Source organism: Gambusia affinis, linkage group LG15, assembly GCF_019740435.1.
Source record: "Gambusia affinis linkage group LG15, SWU_Gaff_1.0, whole genome shotgun sequence".
Lineage (NCBI taxonomy): Eukaryota > Metazoa > Chordata > Actinopteri > Cyprinodontiformes > Poeciliidae > Gambusia > Gambusia affinis.
This window is the reverse complement of record NC_057882.1, coordinates 17606813-17626043: the sequence shown is the minus strand read 5'-3', so window position 1 is coordinate 17626043 and position 19231 is coordinate 17606813. Positions and strand designations below refer to the sequence as shown.

The window sequence follows — 19231 nt, the reverse complement described above, 5'->3', positions numbered from 1 at the left end:
TACCAGCGGCTCCGACGAGCGCTGACACACGATCCATCATCTAAGACCAAAGGAAGGAGGAAGAGACAGCAAGATGGCAGGAAAGCTGACTAAGATCCCCAGAATTGGTCTGCCTGGAAAGTGATGACATTGTCTTGACTCGCTACATTCTGCTAACTGATAATGTCAACAAAACACACACACACACACACACCCCATCTAACCAGGTGATATCAACTCCTGGCTGTTTTCGACATGTTCCAGCAGCTCTGACCTCACATATATACACAACAAGTAAGAATAGTGGAAGTGTAGCATCTTTTCCTTCTGTCTCTGCCACACCCGGCAGTTTGTGCTCTCAGGAACAATCACCCGTCCCAGGGGTCCAAAGTCTGCACTTCAGTGACATCACCACTGATCCTCAAGTGACCCGCCGCGTCACAAAGCTGGTGACGTTAGTCATTCAGCGGCAAGCATTTAGAGCAACAAAAGACGGGAGTAGTGCCAAATTTAAAAAAAAAAAAAAAAACCCTTAGTCTTTGGAGACAGGTGTGGACACACCTGGAGCACAGGTACGAAGCTCAAACGTACGATACAGAAACACACACACACACACACACACACAAAAAGTCTCAAAATCCCCTTTTGTTTCCTCTTGGCCTAGAAGTGAGCGCGTCACCTGCTCTGCTGTAGTTTTTTTTTTTTTTTTTTCCTTTTCTGCCCACACTGTAAATGACTGATCAGTTCTCATTGGAAGCAAAAGTTGAATTTGAAGTAAATTAGACCGAGCAGCTACACGACAGACCGGGCCCCCAGGCATGCAGGAGAGCCGGGACGAGTCTTTCTTTCCAAGAGACAGAGAAGGACACACCTCTACCAGTGGGGTGGTGGGGGCCCAGGGACCCCTGGGTGAAATCTGGTCCTGTATGTGTGATTGTGCTTTCCCCACATGCATCTCCTCCCTCCACCCCCGCGATCCCCTCACCCCATCTGTCCCTCTTTCCTTCTCTTTCTCCATCACCTCCCACCAGCAGGCCACGTTTATCTGCCGTAAGCTGTGCTTGCTGCAAATTTGCACCTCTTTTTCTTTTCTTTATTTTTGTTAAACTAAATTTGGTGAGGGACGACGCTGCGTGCCTGTGCTTAACCCCTCCTGTGCGTCACCACGAGCGCATTCCCCGAGTCTGCTTAGAAAACAAAACGCTAAGCTCCTGACGCTAATCACGGACATACTGCAAATTCCTGGACGCAAATTGAGGATTTTCCAGGATTAGATGAAACATTAGTAATGCCAAAATTCCCAACTGCAGTTTCTTAGTCAGCTTTGGGAGACTTTCCTGTGAGTTCTCTGCTCTACAGTGCGCAGGGTCTGCTGCTGCTGCAGCTACAAAATGGTTGACAGCTCTGCCTCTGCTTCACAAAATGGCCTCCCTGTGAGCAGCTGCTAGTGCAAAGATGCAGAGCCTGAGAGTGAGTCATTGCATAACACAGCTGTCTGTTAAAGAACCATATGAAGGACATATATATATTTATATATATATACATATACATATATATATATATATACATATACACATATATATATATACATATACATATATATACTTAGACACATATATATATACATATACATATACATATACATATACATATACATATATATACACATATATATATATATATATATATACATACATATATATATATATATATATATATATATATATATATATATATATATATATATATATATATATATATTTAAATACAAATAAAAGACAGGAAATAGTCCAAAAGAAGATATGCCAGAAGCTTGTTTTAGAGGAGTTACAGGAGAGACGGAGAAGCTCACCTGAATGTGCATTTTGATCACAGCCTTTCCAATCAGCGTTGCACCAAAAAACGTCCAGAAGGGGACCAGAAAATGTCCGCATGTTAATCCGGCCAGGTCGAACAACGGGTTCGGGATCTGAGGGATGAGAAGGTGTGACTTTAGACTAATTGTTTCAGTTCTGCACAAGAAATAAAACAACTGAGAGTGAAGTATTTCTGTTTGCTAGATTTGCTTCGTTTCTGTGTTCCACTGATTAAAACAGAGCGTGTGTAATTGTGCCAGAGAAAGGGGAATTATTATTATTATTTTTTTTTTTACTCACAGAGGCGCAGGCTAAAATCCCAAAGAAGCCGACCTTCTGGATGAGCTTCTGGATGGCTACTTTGGTTCGGGATCCAAAATCCTGAAAAATAAAAAATTAAAATTAAAATCTAAGAAAGGAGTGTTAGGATTTTAGATCACATTATTTGTTCAATTTATAAAACGGAAAGATTTTTCTTCAGGGAATAGGTTAACAAAATCTTGCTTTGTGTTTCACAATTTGATCCACATCAGCCGGAGATTAAAGAAAAAAAAGCGTAACTTTTCAAACTGTTTGCATGTTTGATGTGATATTCCCAAAAAAACTCTGTTCAACAGAAAATAAGTTTGAACCATTGTTGTTCATCCAGCTGCTGTAAGCCTCATTAACCAACAGTTATGTTGTTTCATCATTTTTTTTGACCCTCTGTTGCCCAGAAAGTTGGAATTAAATATTTCTTCCTCTTCCCCTGAAATGACGCGGCAAGGTGTTTCATTCTTGTCACATAAAATATCGTCTCCGAGTTTTATTACTCAACCTCTTCCAAACATATCACAGTGAAAACAGAACCAAACTAAAAACAGAAATTTGTCCAACTTACTGGGCAATCCAGGCATAAAGCGTGTAAATTATACACTAGGTAGCAGAGCAATAAACAGATTTATGTGAACAAATCTGCAGTGTTGCTTTTTAATTCCTCTTTTGCAGGATTTCTGCCTTTTTTTCTCTCTTTTTTTTAAAATGCGTTTTTAGAAATTAGGGGGATATAAAAATAAAATTTTAGGGTTTTTCCATCATCGCTCAGTGCGAGCGTTTCACGGCATTAAGTTGTTTTTATTTTTATTCGCACACTGGCGTCTTGTTTTGGAATCTAAAAAAACCCTTTACTATCAAAATCAGCTGGAACATGAAAGAAATATTTATGCTTTAAATCCTTTCACTCAAACTACGTGCAAAGGAAAAGCAGCAACATCGGGAGATTCTTGCTCCTCCTGTGAACGAGTTTGCAACAAATGTCTTAATTTGAGCACCAAAAAAAGAAATATAAAAAATTAGATATTCAGTAGAACATATTATTTAGGACTTTAAATATGCTTTTAAGAGATTCTGCAACACCAAATCTGAGCCTCAGGGTTTTTCCCTGAAGTTTTAGGATTTTATTTTACAAAAAAATAAAATCTTAATAATTAGCATTCAAATATAGATTTTAAAAAATATATAAATCTAAATCTGTCTAGTTAATGCACTTTTATACAAATACAAGCAACAAAAAAAACGAGTGGTACAGAAGAGTGTATGTTGCAGAGAAAGTATTGATGCTGCGAAACCAACTCTTGTGATATTAAATAATTATATTTACCGTAAACATTTATCAAGAAGAGAATTTTAAGACGAAACTTGTTTCTGAACTAAAGTTAGAGCCATCCTGCAGCTTTAAAAATGTTAAAGTTTGGATTAAAATGCTGTGATTCACCTGTCTCCTCCTCTAAATAAATCACAGAAAAAAATATTTCTCCACATTTTTCATAGCCTGCAGAAACATTTAGCTGGTTTTTGCATGTCTGTAACTCAATGTTGGTGCCTTATTAATTGTTTTAAGTGGTGACGTGAGAGAAAGACAGCAGTCTTGTGTCATTCCTGTGACTCAGAAATCCAGGACTTTTCCGCTGCTGTTGCTCCATCGCTCCTGACAGAATAAAAAAGGCCTCTTTTCACTCCAATGACAGATTTATCCAGAATTTTCCCGGAAGAGAAGATATAACCTGTTTGGATTTAAATTGTTGATGTTGTTTTGTTTTGTTTTCTGGGAAAACTGTGAGTGCCAGGCAGCGCCGCATCTGCGAAATCTCAGATTTTTGGATGCTTCTTTCAATATGAAGGTAAAGAGAAAACAATTACTTCAGGGCAGAATGGATTTCTTATTGTTAAACTGAAGATTTTTATTCCACTGAAATGCAGATTTTGCTGATTAATAAAATATTTTTGCTAAATGCAGTTCGAAACATTTTGTTTTCAAAAATGTTTAAAACAAATCTTCCGATTGTTCAGACCTGAATGTTATGTGAAAATTTATTTTTTTTTGAACAAGCAAAAACAGAGATTTAACAGTAAAGAAAAATGTGCATCAGATTCAACTTTTTATTAAGATTTTTGGGGTTTTCTTAAGAGATATCAAACTGATTATTTTGCTAATTATATTTAATTTTTAAAAATAAACAATATTTTATTTAGAAACATATTTTAATGTACTTTATAAAAGATGAAAATGTCTTTTTTTTCTGCTTAATTTCCTTCATTTTACCCAGACGAGAACTGGAATGTAAAAAACTGAACATAAAAGTTTTAAAGCTTTAGGTCGATTTTGTTCTTAAAGAAAATAAAAATAAACAGAAAAATTAAGAAATTTAAATGATTAAATTCAGATTTTCTACGATAACGTACATTTAAAGAACTGTACATCTGATTTAATCCTTTCAAATCTCTGTGAAGGATATTTTCATCTGTACAAAGTAAAAGATTTTTGTGCATAAATGGACACTGCAAATGCATTTATTAATTATACCAATAAGAAGGCCTTGCTTTGCATTTAACATTGATACAGGTATATATGAATGCTTGTTTTAAATTTGTTTTAATAGAATATAATAAACCTGATTATTTTCTGTACTTCATGTTTAGTTTCCCAAAGAATAAAGATTTATTCTTGACTGAAAAAGTCAAAATTTAAATAAAAAAGAAATACTGTTTTATGTAATTTTAATAAAAGACAAAGCAAGGCCTCTCCGATTTTGGATTTTTTATTTTTTTTCTTAGCTTCATGATGTCCAGACGGGAGGCTTGCAACATATCAAGCCTTATATGGGCAATAAAACCAATTCGGTGCTGATGACATTCTTTGCGGGGTGCAACCCAGCAGACAGGAAATCTGAGAGACGCAGGAGGCGGCCTAATACGGTGGTGGGGGGAGCAAGGAGACACAGAATCTGATTGGTTCTCGATTTGAATTTCTGCCTCCACTGTTGTCCAATCGTGAAAGTTTCCCCTCAGACAACCCAGTAGTTTTAATTTCACCCAGTCCCAGTGTGTATGTGTACATCTATGTGTGTGTGTGTGCGTGTGTGTGTGCGTGTGTGTGTGTGTGTGAGCAGCTCAGCTGGTGGGATGCAGGGAGGGAAGGAATGCGCGTGGCTGCTTTACAGCCGAACCGCTGAGGACAGAGTTGGGGACACCTGACAACGACGACTCCTGCAGAACCAATCACAGAGCATTTCTTTTGTTTTCAGACATCGTGACACTTTGGTTATTTAGGTGCTGCAGTTGAACTTTTGGCTCGTGCAGCGAGAGACCATAAAAATAGTCAGAGAGCATGAAAATATCATTGCAGTCTGAACAAAGGGTCCCAGAGGAGATAAGAGGAGGGGGCCACAGAGCGTTAGTGAGTGAATGTGTCAACTTGTGACACTGTGATTCACTACAGTTAAACTGCACACTTGGATACCCTCTCCTTTGTGCATTTCTGGGCCATGGAGGCATCTATCTAGGGTGGATAGGATTCAGACATCCCGGCTCTGCCGCTGGCGGCTGAAGGAAAATCACGTTTTTTTCCCTGGTGCCTGGCCAGCAGCGTGTCCTCCCAGTTCTCCACCCTCGTTAGCGGCAGCCTGATGATCAGGAGGAATTACGTTTCGCAAAATCATTGTGAACTTATGATCCTGTGTGACGGTAAAGATTTGATCCCACCTTTAGCTGTTTAGCACAGACCAGGAGCTATTTCTGTATCCTGATAAATTAACCCTTAGTAGGCAAAATTGAGATTGTAATTGGTAAGTAATGTCCCACATCGGATTTTTTTTGATTCAAGCACAAATATTGAATAGATTAAGAGTTATGGAAAAGCTGGAACCAGGGGCGGCTCCAGAAAGTTTTAAAATGGGGGGACAAATGGGGGCCCAGTGAGAATTAGAGAAGGACAAAAAAGAAAAGACATTAGGACATCATTAATATACAAGTAATACTGCACCTCAAGCTTTTATTCTCTTTGGTACACAGAGAGGGTCCAGGATTTTTACCAGAATTGATTCAGGATAGACATTTCAAATTATGAACAAGCAGAGGAAAAACAAACAAACAAAACAAAACAAAACAAAACAGGCACAAGAGAGTTTTTTTTTTCAGTTTATTCAGGAATTCTGAATGAATGAGAATTTCCTCACGTAAATGTAATTATAACATGTAAATATAACACAATCTAAATATATTATGTCTTTGTTATATTAGCAGATATGCTCTATATGCTAATAGGCTCAGATCCAGAAATCTCCAAATGAATTTTCTCAAACTGACCTTTCGTCTGGAGACACACAAATCAAACCAGAGCTCAGAACGGGCAGATATTTCAAGGAAGAATAGAAAAACTTAAGTTTAGAAATCTATTTTTTAAGTGTTCTGGGAGTTTTTCAGGCTAACCAGCGATTGGCAAGTCAAATATTTTTCTGTTTATTAAATGCATCTGAAAATTTTTATTTTCTGAAGCATTTTTCTGAATGATACACGAATCATTCAGAAAAATTCTATATACAGTCATTAAATTCTGAAGAATCAATGTTGTACTTTACAAACTCATAATTAGTAGCTCAAAGTTCTCCATTGTCTCCAAATATCTGAAGACAATGGAGAACTTTGAGCTATTTTCAGATAACAAAAGCATCAAACAATAGCGTGTACTTTAATAGACGTAAAAAAAAAAAATCAATTCAATAATCATGTAATATCCTTTTAACACGTCAGTCACTGAAAATCGGAAAGCGACTGATCGGTGAATCTCTGTTGGTCTTTTATGTTTTTATTTTTTAACACTTTACAAACACGATGTGATACCCGTTTATTAAAGTCCACCCACCGACAAAAAGCAGGGCAGTGACAACACTCTGCACTCTATTTGGAAAAGTAACCATGAGGCAGGGAAAAATCTATGCACAGCCTATACACAAGTCAACACCCACGCACTCCCCCCCACCACCACCACCACCACCACCCGCTCCACTCGCTGTGTGTTTTTTTTTTCTCAATGAAAATCTTTCACACAGAGGACACACACAACGCTTAAAGTTCATCTCATTAACTCCTGGCAAGCCTGCGCCTGCTCCGTCCTCTACAGGAAGTGGACCGATTAAGAACTCGTGACGCAACCGACGTTACGGTCTCCCTTTCAAGAATTAAGAAAAAGGAAGAAGAGCACAATCAAATCTGTCCACACACACGCACACACACGCCAAGAGAGAGAGAGAGTGAGAGAGAGAGAGAGAAATGCACCCCTGAGTCCACGTTGACAAATTCTTTAACAAGCTGTGGTTAAAGGGAAGCTGGTTTTAGTGTGAGTCACCCCCCTCCTTTCAAACAGTTTACTGGAAATAAAGAGGGAGGAGGAGGGAGGGGGCACTTTCAGAGAAGTCACGTGACGGGGCTGGGCAAACCACAGCACAGAGCGGCTTTGAGTGCAGTAGGCCAGGGGGGAAAGGAGGCATACGCCCAGCGCAGATGGCCCTGATTTGAGTTACAGGAGATACGATCCTGGGAGTTGGCAATCAAGAATTCACAGCCTGTTAACCCCTTCCGTTCCAGATGGAAGAAACATCAAAAAGAAAAAAAATCTGCTAAGTCAAATAAATAACTGTAGTTCAGATGGAGGCTGGGAGAGCCGAATCTGAGACAGCATGTGTCAGTTCGGAGGATTTCATGCCCTCTGTGTGAGCAAAAAAAAAAAAAAACTTCAAGAGGAGCCTGACATCCATGACATCAGCGTCTGGAACCGTTAGAAAAGGCATGACTTCATTATTTTTGAATAGGTCTGTTGAATGAGAGAGAGTGAGAGAGAGAAAGAAAACACTTTGAGAGGTTTGCTGCTGTGCATCACGTGAACTTGTGGCAGGAAGTTGGCTCGAGCGGGCTTGGAGGAAAAAACAAAAAAACAGGCTTAAGTCAACCAGCTTGGCACTGGCGGACCGTAGCGACCAGAGCGGCGACAAAGTCAGAAAAAGCTGGGGTGAAGAGTGTGTGGGCTGAGAGTGTGTGAGTGGGAGTGAAAGAGGAAGGGGGGAGTCGGGGCCATCATGGATGTGGAGCCATGGTGGGTTGAAGCGGGGTCACATCCTTGACAAAAAGAATTAACCGCTTCTTGTCTGATGCACAGTGATCCGGACATGTCCTCACTTTTCTTCCCGTTTCATTCCCCCAGTGGATTCACTTTGCTCTACTACTAACCAAACGTCCAGCATTAAACGGCAGGTGATGAAGACCTCCGTCCACTACGAGGATGAAAGCGGACGTAAAGATTGGCTTTGCCGGAACATCCAAACATCAGAGCAGCTGCAAAAGCTTCACGGTTCCACATGTCTTAAGTCCTTGCTGGTGCAAAAAAAAAAAAAAAAAAAAAAAAATTGCGTCCGGATGCTGTTCAAACACACAAGCCCTCGTCACATACTTTTACACACAGCTGCGTAAAGAAAGAGAGAGAGAGGCAGAGCGAGAGAGACAGAGAGAGAGAGAGAAGGAGGATAAGACACAGAGTTTAGAGAGAGCAACACACAGTGGAGGACAGAGGAGTTGAGAGAATAGCAACCGAGGGACAGTCAGACTAAGTCAAAAAGAGAGGAAGGCTGAGGTTGCGGTAGCTTCGTCACTTCCAATCAGTCTCTCTATGGATGCAAGAGCAAAAGGTGGTGCTCCTCCTGCGTCCCACCGCCGCCGGTTTGCTGGCGGACGAGGTCTTCGGCGCTCGGATGACGATTGAGACAATGTGTACGACAACATCGCCCATTTTGCCTCGCTCCTCTAGGCTCTCCTCCGGCTCACTGGCCGACTGTCAGCAGGGAAGCTCCCCTATATCAGTGAGTGATGTCAGAGCAAACCCCTCTCGCACATGTGGTCCAAACTCCGGGGCTGATGTTGATCGCCAGCCTGCGCAGCCTTCTGCTGCGACTTCAGCAGGTGCAGCATCTCCGCGCTTCGTCTGGCTGCAGGACGGGATTTCTTACACCGCTTTTTCTTTTTTTTTTTTTTTTTGGTTTGTTTAGGAAAATGTGCGGGAAATATGGGGGGCACACATTCCCTCCAGTTCTAGTCAGAAGTCTACATACACACGTCCTTGATATGAATGGCATCAGTTTTCAGGTTTTAAAGATTTGTCTGGGGTATTCTGTTTCTATACAACTTGGAACTTTTGAAAAAGAGCTGATGTTCTCGCTGATGTTCTCTCATCCACACATGGTCATAACTATGCATACAGACTCAAATATGTTTTAATTTGACTTCTCAGTAGTTACTAGAGCTGAGTGATGTGGCTTAAAAACTAAATCTCATATTTTTTCATACCAAATCAGATTTTAATTGAGTCTTTGTCTTATGTAAAATGCAAATTTTTTTCACCTCTTAAATACATTTTAAATTTGTTGCAGAACTGCTACTCAAGGTCATGGACTTCTGGCTGGTTTTTGTGAATATGCCGTTTTTATTGAACACAAAGGTTTTGTAGTCCAAGTTTAAAGATGCTAAAGCTACAAAAGCTAAAATGCTCTGTTGGTAGGTGCATTAACACACACAATTTATTACACCGTTGTGCAGCATCAGGTTGCTGAAGCACTCATCCTTGATGGGTGGAGCGGTCAGTTCCTTCTGTCTGCGGAAACGACGGACACAGAGAGCTACAGAAGCCTGAGTAATACGTTGGTTAAAAAGAATAAAATATTCTTGATTTCCCAGAAATTAAATCTTCATAGACAGGAAATTTGATTAATCAATAAAACCAATTTATCATCCAGCCTTACTAGTTTCCATAAGTGTTTGCAGCAGGTGACTAATTAGTATCTCTTTGACAGCTATGACAGAATTGAGTATTTCTCAAGAAAGATAAGAAAGGAACTAAGTTCCAGGAAACTTGGCGATGTAAGAAAAGAACTGTGGTAAACATTTCTGGAGACATTTCAAAACTGCAGATTTAGTGATTATCGCGATTATAAACAAGGTTCAACTTGTTCAGATGTGTCACTAATTTGCCTCGGTCAAATGAAACAAAGTTGATCAGAAGAGTTAGGACAGCTGGAAGAATAAGAATCCACCAAAGTTCCTAATCCTGAAACACCAGCATCATCGCTCATAGTGACGTCGCCTGGCAACCAGGAACAAAGTACCTGCTGCTAAATGAGAACCATTAAGTTTAACTATTATTTGCAGCTACCTGCATACCATCTGGGGAAACTTTCATGGTCAGATAAATTAAATAATAAACTGACAAAAATGATTTTAAAAAAGAAGTATGTTTGGAGTAGGTTTTCATATCTACAAAACCTGTGGAAACTATCAAGCATGGCAGTGGCAGTATCATGCTATGGGGTTGCGTCTCTGACAGTGGTTCTGGTACTGCATTAAGAATCACAATTGACTTTATTATTTTTATTAATTTGTGCACACAAGGAACCTGACTGTTTTCACTTTGCTCTTAAATTTATTTGAAAAATAAACATGTAAAAAAAAAACAAAGTTTGAATAAGAAGTTTATCGCAAATATTACTGAAGTGAAATAGACTATTCATCAGTTCATTAAAAGGTTGGACTCTAAGGAAAAAAAAAAAATCCTAATAATATGGTAATACTGTGTAATACGCCCGATTACAGAAACTATGATAACAAATATAAAATCTCTTTCTAGTAATCACTGGGGAAAAAAAATTCCCACTTGGCATCTCAGCAGTTAAGGCTTTTGTATCGTTACTGAACCCTCTGCTCTTTGTTTCTTTTGGTATCTTGATGATTTATTGTTGCTGATGAGTCTTTGAGGTTGGAATGCCTCCTTGCCATCACCCTAATTATTAGCGATCGCCACACATTCTTTATAAGATTATTTATCCAAACACTTTTGAAAAGACAACTTCAAATTAATGAAGGTGGTAATGAATATTTTTTTCTTTAGCTTCACTGTATTTTTTGCAGAAAATATATTTTTTCGTCATATTTGTGAATCGAAACGACTTCTGATTTGAAATGTTACTAACCTCATATATGTGATGAAAAGTAAAACAGTCAACAGCAAGACTTACTCACTCACATGTCAAATATGTTACCGCCGTGACCCGTCGGATAAATTACCAACTGTTTGGTTCAGTCGGGAAAAATAAGAGTCAATGACTCAGTTGTTCACAAGTTCTCAGGCAGATGTTTGGTTTCTCCTGCTCTGTCTGGATGTTTGAGCCACAAGAGAGAAAAAAATAAAACTTTCCTGAGACTGGACTTATAAAATGGTTTTTCTGCATGTGTGCATTTGATTTAATTTTTCTGGCATTATTCATAATAACAGAAAGAGGAAAAAAAAAAAATATTTACAAACAGCCGTGAGGCATTGTTGAAATATGTGGAGGGGTGGCATGCCGAGCATATTTTTAAGGAGGAATTTGTTAATGAAAGCCTGAAACGGAAGCAGCGTTTTACTCAAGTGCATCACTTGATGTTCTCGGAGTCATAATGTTGTGCAAACTTGTGATTGTGAACGCCTCATTGAGAAATGAAGGTGTGGTTATTTCAACGGCTGAAAGTGTGCGGCAAAACCCCGACTCTGGAGTTAGGAAGAAAACTAAGTGAGAATCCCGTTCATGAAATGAGTAACAGGGCCCGGACAGAGTGGAAAGTAACTACAGTCACGGTAACTATGATGATGGGGGAGGAGAAGGTGCAAGGAGCAAAGTGTCACCTGGGCGGACTCGGTCTGGTCCAGCATTTCCTCAAACTTCTGGTAATCTTCATCATCTGGATCAGCACCAGACAGGCGGGCAGCCCGCGCCATGAAGTAAGGAGGGAGCTCCCCTATGGCGGTACCAGCGCCCTGTTCAGCAAAACCCAAACAACAACAACAACAACACACAGAGACAAAGACTTCAAATTAATACGTCCGTTTAACACAATACTGAGGGAGATATGATGCTGTAAAGAAACGTATTTTCCTCTTTTATAATTTTATTATGAAATCCCACTTTAGTCTTTAAGGGGGTAAAATCAATAAAAAGGGATTTTGCCCTTTCTATTGATTCTACAAATCAATAATGAGCAATGACGTTTGGCTTTTTTGACAAAAACAATGACCAAAAAAAAATAAAAATATTAAAAGTCAAATGTAACTTGACTTCTACAAAACAATGACAGTTAAATAAAATGACTGAATAAATACTCACCCTCTTTAAAGTGGGTGAATAAAGAGGGAGGGGATGCTGTGGGTGTTGCTCCTCAGCAAAAGAACAATTAAAATCTCTAAAACATTCAAGTATTTTACGAAAACACACTATTTTATGAACCTTTAGATTTTTGTCATTTTGTGTTTGACATCAGAGGTGGAGCGGTACTGATATTCTTCCTGTGTGAAACCTTGAGTATAAAATAAAAGCATTTCCACTCAATAAACACCAGATAGAAACTAAGGCAGAATGATTTTTATTTTTTTTTAATAGCATTCTTTTAAAAGGCTAAGATAATTTTGGTTTTAAATTACACACATCCATTTGAAGATGTGACGTAGAAAAAGTTAGCTGCACTGAAAAGAGCACCAAATAAAGGAGTAGAGTAGAGTCATATAGTACTTTAGTCTTTTATCATTTTAACTAAAGGAAGTCGGAGACATTTCACTGAAACCTAATGTAATTACAGTCACTACGCCGATTATGTTACCCCATAGACCAGCAAGCAAAAACAGAACATGGAAAATATTTGAACAGCCACAATCTGGACAAGTTTTCAGTGCTTGATGACTGGGATTGTGTAACAGAAGCAATTAGCAGGACTAAAACAAAAGGGATTTACAAGAGTAAAAATCCCACAGATTTTCAAACTGTGGATCCATTACAAACAGGGCCAACACAGGGGGAAAGCCATACGCTAACTCTACATAATACAGCTGCCAAAAGGAGCTTGTAGCTATAAAGTGCTAGAGCGTGTGTGAATGAAAAAGGCTTAACAAGAAGAAAACTGAAGTGATTTGTGGGAAATAAATCCTAAGTATTTTGGTGGGTTCATCAGGTTCGTGAAGCAAAACACGACAATTTAGGGAAGGGGGAGGGAGTGGAAAACCGATTTAATAAACAAAATAAAATGGCAAACTCCCAAAAAAAAAATGAAACGTTTAATCTTCTCCACAACTTCCTGTGCTTTATTTGGGGGCATCTACAGGATCTTTTGCAAATTAATCACGTCTTCGACCCGCAAAGACAAACCTTGAGCAGGCATGGCTCACAAGTAGAGGCAAAGCCGTGAGCTTTATATCGTCACAGCAGGTGTGTGCAGCACTGACGACAGCACTATACATAAAATATGTCGTAAAAATCGCTATATTATTATTTTCAACACAATAATGGCCGATGAATAAGAATGGTAGCAAAGTTGTTGGCCAAGGAAATTCTTCAGAAGTAAATTAAATGTTGTGCTTCTTTTCAGAAATGATTTTTGAATCTTGCCTGTGCTTTTAAAAGCTGGTCGTACAAACAATACGTCATCACTACATCTCTTCCTTTCGCAGTCAGTTGGTGCATATCTGGCACTAAATCGCTTGGAAAGTCTGGGGCGTAACAGAGGTAGCCAGGCTTCTACCAACCTCATCATATCATTCCTGTTGAAGACCTGGGAGAGCTGGGAGCTGGTTTCTGCAAATAGTACTCTGCAGGTAAAACCCTAAACAGTTTGTGTCCAGGATATGTAGGATTTTTTTCCGACTCTAACCCCGTACAAGTTGGACAGAAGGTCAACTTTGGTGATGGTTTTGTGAGATGACCCAAAGTAAAAAAGAGACTAAATATGAACGAAGGCCACATTTTCAGTGACTGAAAATTTGTTTCCATCCAACTTTACAATTGCTCTGTGTTAGTTTGGTAAAAACCAGCCCCTTGTTCTATGCTTTGCTTCATGCAGAGTGCCTGGAAACTCAACTATTAAGAAACAATTGCTTCCTGGAGGCGTGGACTCTGCTGAAATCTTAAATGTTACCTAATCGCTAATGTTTGGCTGTGACGTATGTAATGCCGTTCTCCACAGCAAAGAGAGAAGTGCCGGGCTGAACGAGGCGCCTGTTAATGATAATTCAGTACTTGGATGCGTGGCCAACCTGGACTGAATGGCGTTGCTCACTTCCTCTGCTGCCATTGCTGCAACTACAGGCAGACTACAATTCTAAAACAGCGCAGAAAATCGACGTTCAAAACTTCTCCGGTTTGCTGATTGGTTCGGTTGATATTCTACTGGAGAAATCCAAGTGAATGAGAGAAAGTCCAGACAGAACAGGGAGGGCAGATCAGAACTGAGCAATGACCAGGCTAGCTTTGTGTTGGTCTGCAGCACAAAATCCAGACAAAATTCCCTGAATGTTATGGTTTTAATCTGACAAAATGTGAAATAGTTCAAGAGGTATGAATATTTCTAGCTCTGCAGATAAATTATGTTCCAATTAGAAAGCACATTTGTATGATTACAAGGTCTTATTAATGTTGAGCATTAAACAAAGCAGAGAGGAGTGAGAAAAAATGTAAAATCTTTGCCGAATGTGCTGTTCTGGCTGTACACGCAAATCCCACCATCATCAAAGAGGAGTATAATTAACTAATCACAGGAGCGTTACTTATATGTTGCTGACAGGCTGAGCCAGAAGATGATTAGTGGGTAGTTAGCAACCATGGCAGCAACAACAAGCCCAAACAATCACTGTCAGGAGGCGGTGCTATCCCCCAAAATCTGGCACGCTGCATCTGTAATCTGGACACCCTGTTCTCGAGTTAACACGGCCGTCTTTAATGAAATCTTCTACTTTGTTTTTTCATATAATGGCGACGTGCTTTAATCTCCCTGGCAGCTGCTCCATTCAACAGCTCCGCTTCTGTTCGCGAGCGCGCAGCTCGGGGTATTTGTGAAGCAGGGCAACGAAATTTGTCCACCTGCGCTGCGCCGCTGTTTGAAGTGGAGCACTTAACGCATCCGCTGTCATGGACTTCAAGAGCAAAGAGGGAGAGGGACAAAGAAATAGGAGGAAAGAGAAAGTTGGAAGCAGGAGGAGGAGGAGGAAGAGAAGCAGTTACAAGGAGGAGGAGGAAGGTTGGGCAATGTTTCATGTCTCATCACCAGCATAAGCAGCAGGCTGGCAGGAGATGGGGTGGTAAAAGGGGCGGGGCTTCGTCGCTGAGGCTTTGAAAACTTGCGTGCAACAGGTGCCTCTAAACCTTAGAGCTGACAAGCCTCGTGGGTGGGGAGAATTGAATCCAGAGAGGGATTTGGTGACAGAAACACAACAACAAACAAGAGAGTTTGGTAATCCTTTGAAAGAAGGAAGAGTTTGTGTGTGTGTGTGCGTGTGTGCGTGTGTGTGCGTGTGTGTGTGTGTTTGTAGTTAATATTTTACAGCTCTACTGAAGCCTGGGGGCCAATTACAGCAGAGCGCAGAAGGGCCGGTTCCCGTAAAGGCGCCAGCAGTGAAGAAGTAACTGAAGAGGTTTATTTCCCCCTCAGCACTTACATCTTCCACATTACTAGGAAGAGGGAAGCAGATGATTGTAAAACAATGAATAAAATACCGAGTTCAGCTTTTTAATTCCCCTTCAGTTCTGCATTTCTGGGCCAGAAAGAAACAAAAAAAAAAAAAAAAAAAAAAAATAGTGAACTGTTGATAAAAGTGAACTTGAAAAAGCTAAACAGAAATCTGCAACGGAGCGTGACTTTTTAACCGGTCTGGCTCAAGTCTTGTTGTCTTTCTTTATGCATGTGTCAGTTACTGATAAACCAGCAGAGTCAGAAAAAAAGCTTCACTTTCTCTTTTAAAAACAGAAACCAAAAAGTTTATACACTAATTATTTTAATGTATTTTTGCCTATGAAGTAGAGGAAATGTTTCTGCTCAGGCCCTGAGAAGAAATGGCCCGACAGACTGAAAACGTTTTTGCTTTTCTTGGTAGTCACCAAACCAAATTGGGCAGATGTGTGAAACCATTGACGTTGCTTGGTGGAAATTCACTGTAGTCAAAAGGGGTTTTCCAAGAATGTGAGTTATTAATATGCACATTTTCACCCCATGTAAATTTGTGGCATTTCTAACCTGTTACAAGAAACATAAAAAAGAAGAAGCATGAAAAGCAGAAGAGTTAAAGAAGCTGCTAAAAGGTCATTTAAATGGACGCTGAGGTCAAAACAAGTTAATTATTTATAATAATATTTGGATAGCAATAAATACTCACATGTCTGGGTTTTATGTAAAAGCACAATCTCCCCCTATTGTTTCGAAAAGAAATCAGTTCTGGTCACTTTATTACAGCCTCACGCAAAATAATTCATAAGCCCTGAACTTTTAAACATTAATGTTTAATTTTATATGGGTTTATAAAAGTGAAACTTTTATGTAATTCCTAAAGTGGTGCAAAAATGATGCACAGTTTTCAGCAATTCTTTCAAATAAAAATCTAAGAGGTTTGGGATTATTTTGGATTCAGCTTTTTTGATATCCTTGCAACTCCCTGCATAGCTTAATCTCAAAACAGATTAAAAAAAAATTTTAAACAAATTTTAATAATTAAGTGAGCTTAATGTACTGTTTGATAACTAGGATAAATGGAAATGTATGTGACTTGAATTGAAATTACGTTTTTGTAAATTGCCTTGACACGGCATTTGTCGTGAATTATTTTAAAATGTTACATAATTATCCACAGCACCATAAATGAACTGGGTTGAATTACAAACTGTTCTGCAGCGGCCTCTGCGGTGTGTTAGCGAACGTGAGTGAGCAAAGAGCATCATGACGAATCAGGAGCAGAGCGGAGAGGTGAAGGGAAAACGTTCTGGAGAATTTTAAAACAGAGCTCTGCTCCATCCGTAACTGTGGCACAACTGCAACCTTTCCGAGACGTGGCAGTTCAGTTATACTACAGGTTACCCATGGTAACTCTGGAGGGGCTGCAGGGATCCACAGCTCAGGAGAATCAGCAGTGAGCTCTAAAAAAATCTGAGCTTCATGGAAGAGTGTCAAAAGAAAGCCATGACAAGCCATGGTTGCAGTTCTCCATGGGTCTCAGAAAATATAAGAGTGTTTTGGCCAGAAGTGGCCAGAAGACACTAAAACGGAACTTATTGGTAGGTGGTGGCGGCATCATGCTGTGGGGAGGTTTTTATTGAGCAGGGACAGGAAAGGAGTTAATAATACAAATGAACACAATGTATATATTATGTGCATTTAATTTAATTTTTTTAAGACATCCGACTGAGTTGCACATCTCTAGGATCGGAGTACAGCATTTCTATTTCTGATAACTGAGCAGTATTTTTGTCATAATGTTGTACAGTATTTTGTTATCATAAAATAATTAATTATTATAATTATTAATATACATATATTATAATTCTATATCTATTTATGTTTTCTTTATCTTATGTGTGAACCTACATACCATGATGCTGCTGTTGCGCCTACATTTCTCCTGTGTTGGACAATGAAGAATATTTCTATAAGTATAAACAAATGTTTTATGATTCAAGTGAGGAATTAAATAGAGACATACCCCAAGCATTGCAACTGGATTTGCTGTGAAAGGCCACTCTACAAAGCATTGGCAAAAGACAGTCACAACTTTTAGGTGGGAGAATGTCAAAAACAGTCAATTCTTGTCCTTAAACCCTACTTTGTGTTGGTGTATCTCATAACTTCCAAATAAATAAATTGAAGTTTGTTGTCGTAGCAAAACAATATAAAACTTAAAGGGGCATGAATACTTTGGTAAGGCACTGTAGTTTCACTGTTACAGTAAAATACACCAGTGAAATCTGCTTCCGATCACTGCAAAGTGACTCAGCCAAGGCAAGTACCCACAGCCGGTGCAATCCTAATAAGACTCACCCACATACAAGCTTCCAGACGAACTTTTGAGATGATGGTCCAGAGGGAGATGCTTCCCTGGAGGCCCGCTGGGCCCACCATCCTGTCTGCCCCCACATCCACCTGCTCAGCACCAGGGCCGGATGTCGGTGCTTCCTGTTGGGGACAGACAATTTGGTCCGGATAGGGGGGCTCAGGGAATTCCACCGAACCACATTCATAGGCTGCCAGAGTCACCGCTGCAATGTGCGGTCCCTGAAGACCAGAAAGCAGACACAAAACACAGACAAGTGAGAAAGCAGGAGGAAATGCTAATTTGTTCAAAGCAAGTGAAAACTCTTAACTCAAACAGAGTGGGAGCATTGCTGCCTGTCAGTGGAAGACCCCTCTGATATTAGCATAGGTAGAAAAAATTACAGCAGTGAGTCAAATATTAACTGAGAAGATAATGACAGTTTTATGTGGGCCAGAATCTAAAGGCATTGCCCTCAAACTGTGCTACGAGTTGCACAGACAAACATTAAACATGTGGAGGATAAATAGCGGTGGTGCAGAGCTATCAAAGCACCAACAGCCAAAGAGAGGAATTGTTTTACTGGAGACGTGCAGCAGAGAAAATCTCAGGAACGTGAAGTATGAACTGAACAATGTACCAGAAACAAGTGGCAACTACACTGTATATGCTTTGTTTCATTTATCTATGACGTCAACCAATTGTTGCTCCAGTTCCACATAAAAAAAAACCACAACAACTTAATTTTCAGCTCATGTGACTCAGTAGTGTTAGCAGTCCGAGGTGATGACATTACAAAGCCAACAATATCCTACTGCAACAACATGTTTGCCATATAAGGTTGTTTAGTAGTCAGTGGTAAGTTCCCCCACTCTAATGACCTTAACAGTATTGAACACTAAATCAGATAAGAAAGAAATGATCAAAAATGTAGAGGCTCTGGTGGATGACACAAAACAAAACCCAGAAGTGGTTTTAGTGCTTTGTAATTTAGATGAGAAAAACTAAGGGTTAGATATTCAAAAGAACTGCAGCTATTAATTTGCCTCGTGTCATTTCATTAAACCTGACTGAAACATGGTTGCTACTCCACCACCTCCCCCTGCACTTCCAGGAATGTGAAAATTTAAATAATCAGGAGGAGTTGACTCACTTATACACAGATATTCCTCTTGCTGCAGTTTTCTGAGACAAATTAAATCAATTTGATTATCACAAATCAAGCCGT

The 19231-nt window shown here is 39.6% G+C and overlaps 1 protein-coding gene across 3 annotated transcripts in view; it reads right to left on the bottom strand.

Annotated features, from left to right (window-relative positions):
* The window catches only part of LOC122844971 (vacuole membrane protein 1-like), an 85850-nt gene that overhangs the window by 39660 nt on the left and 26959 nt on the right, over positions 1 to 19231 (bottom strand). For all 3 annotated transcript variants that reach the window (XM_044140887.1, XM_044140888.1, XM_044140886.1), the window contains exons 6-9: positions 18012 to 18245; positions 11854 to 11985; positions 2136 to 2216; positions 1832 to 1948 (exon numbers count right to left, since the gene is read on the bottom strand). In XM_044140887.1, coding sequence (XP_043996822.1) covers positions 1832 to 1948; positions 2136 to 2216; positions 11854 to 11985; positions 18012 to 18245 — 564 coding nt within the window. The remainder of the gene's footprint in view (positions 1 to 1831; positions 1949 to 2135; positions 2217 to 11853; positions 11986 to 18011; positions 18246 to 19231) is intronic.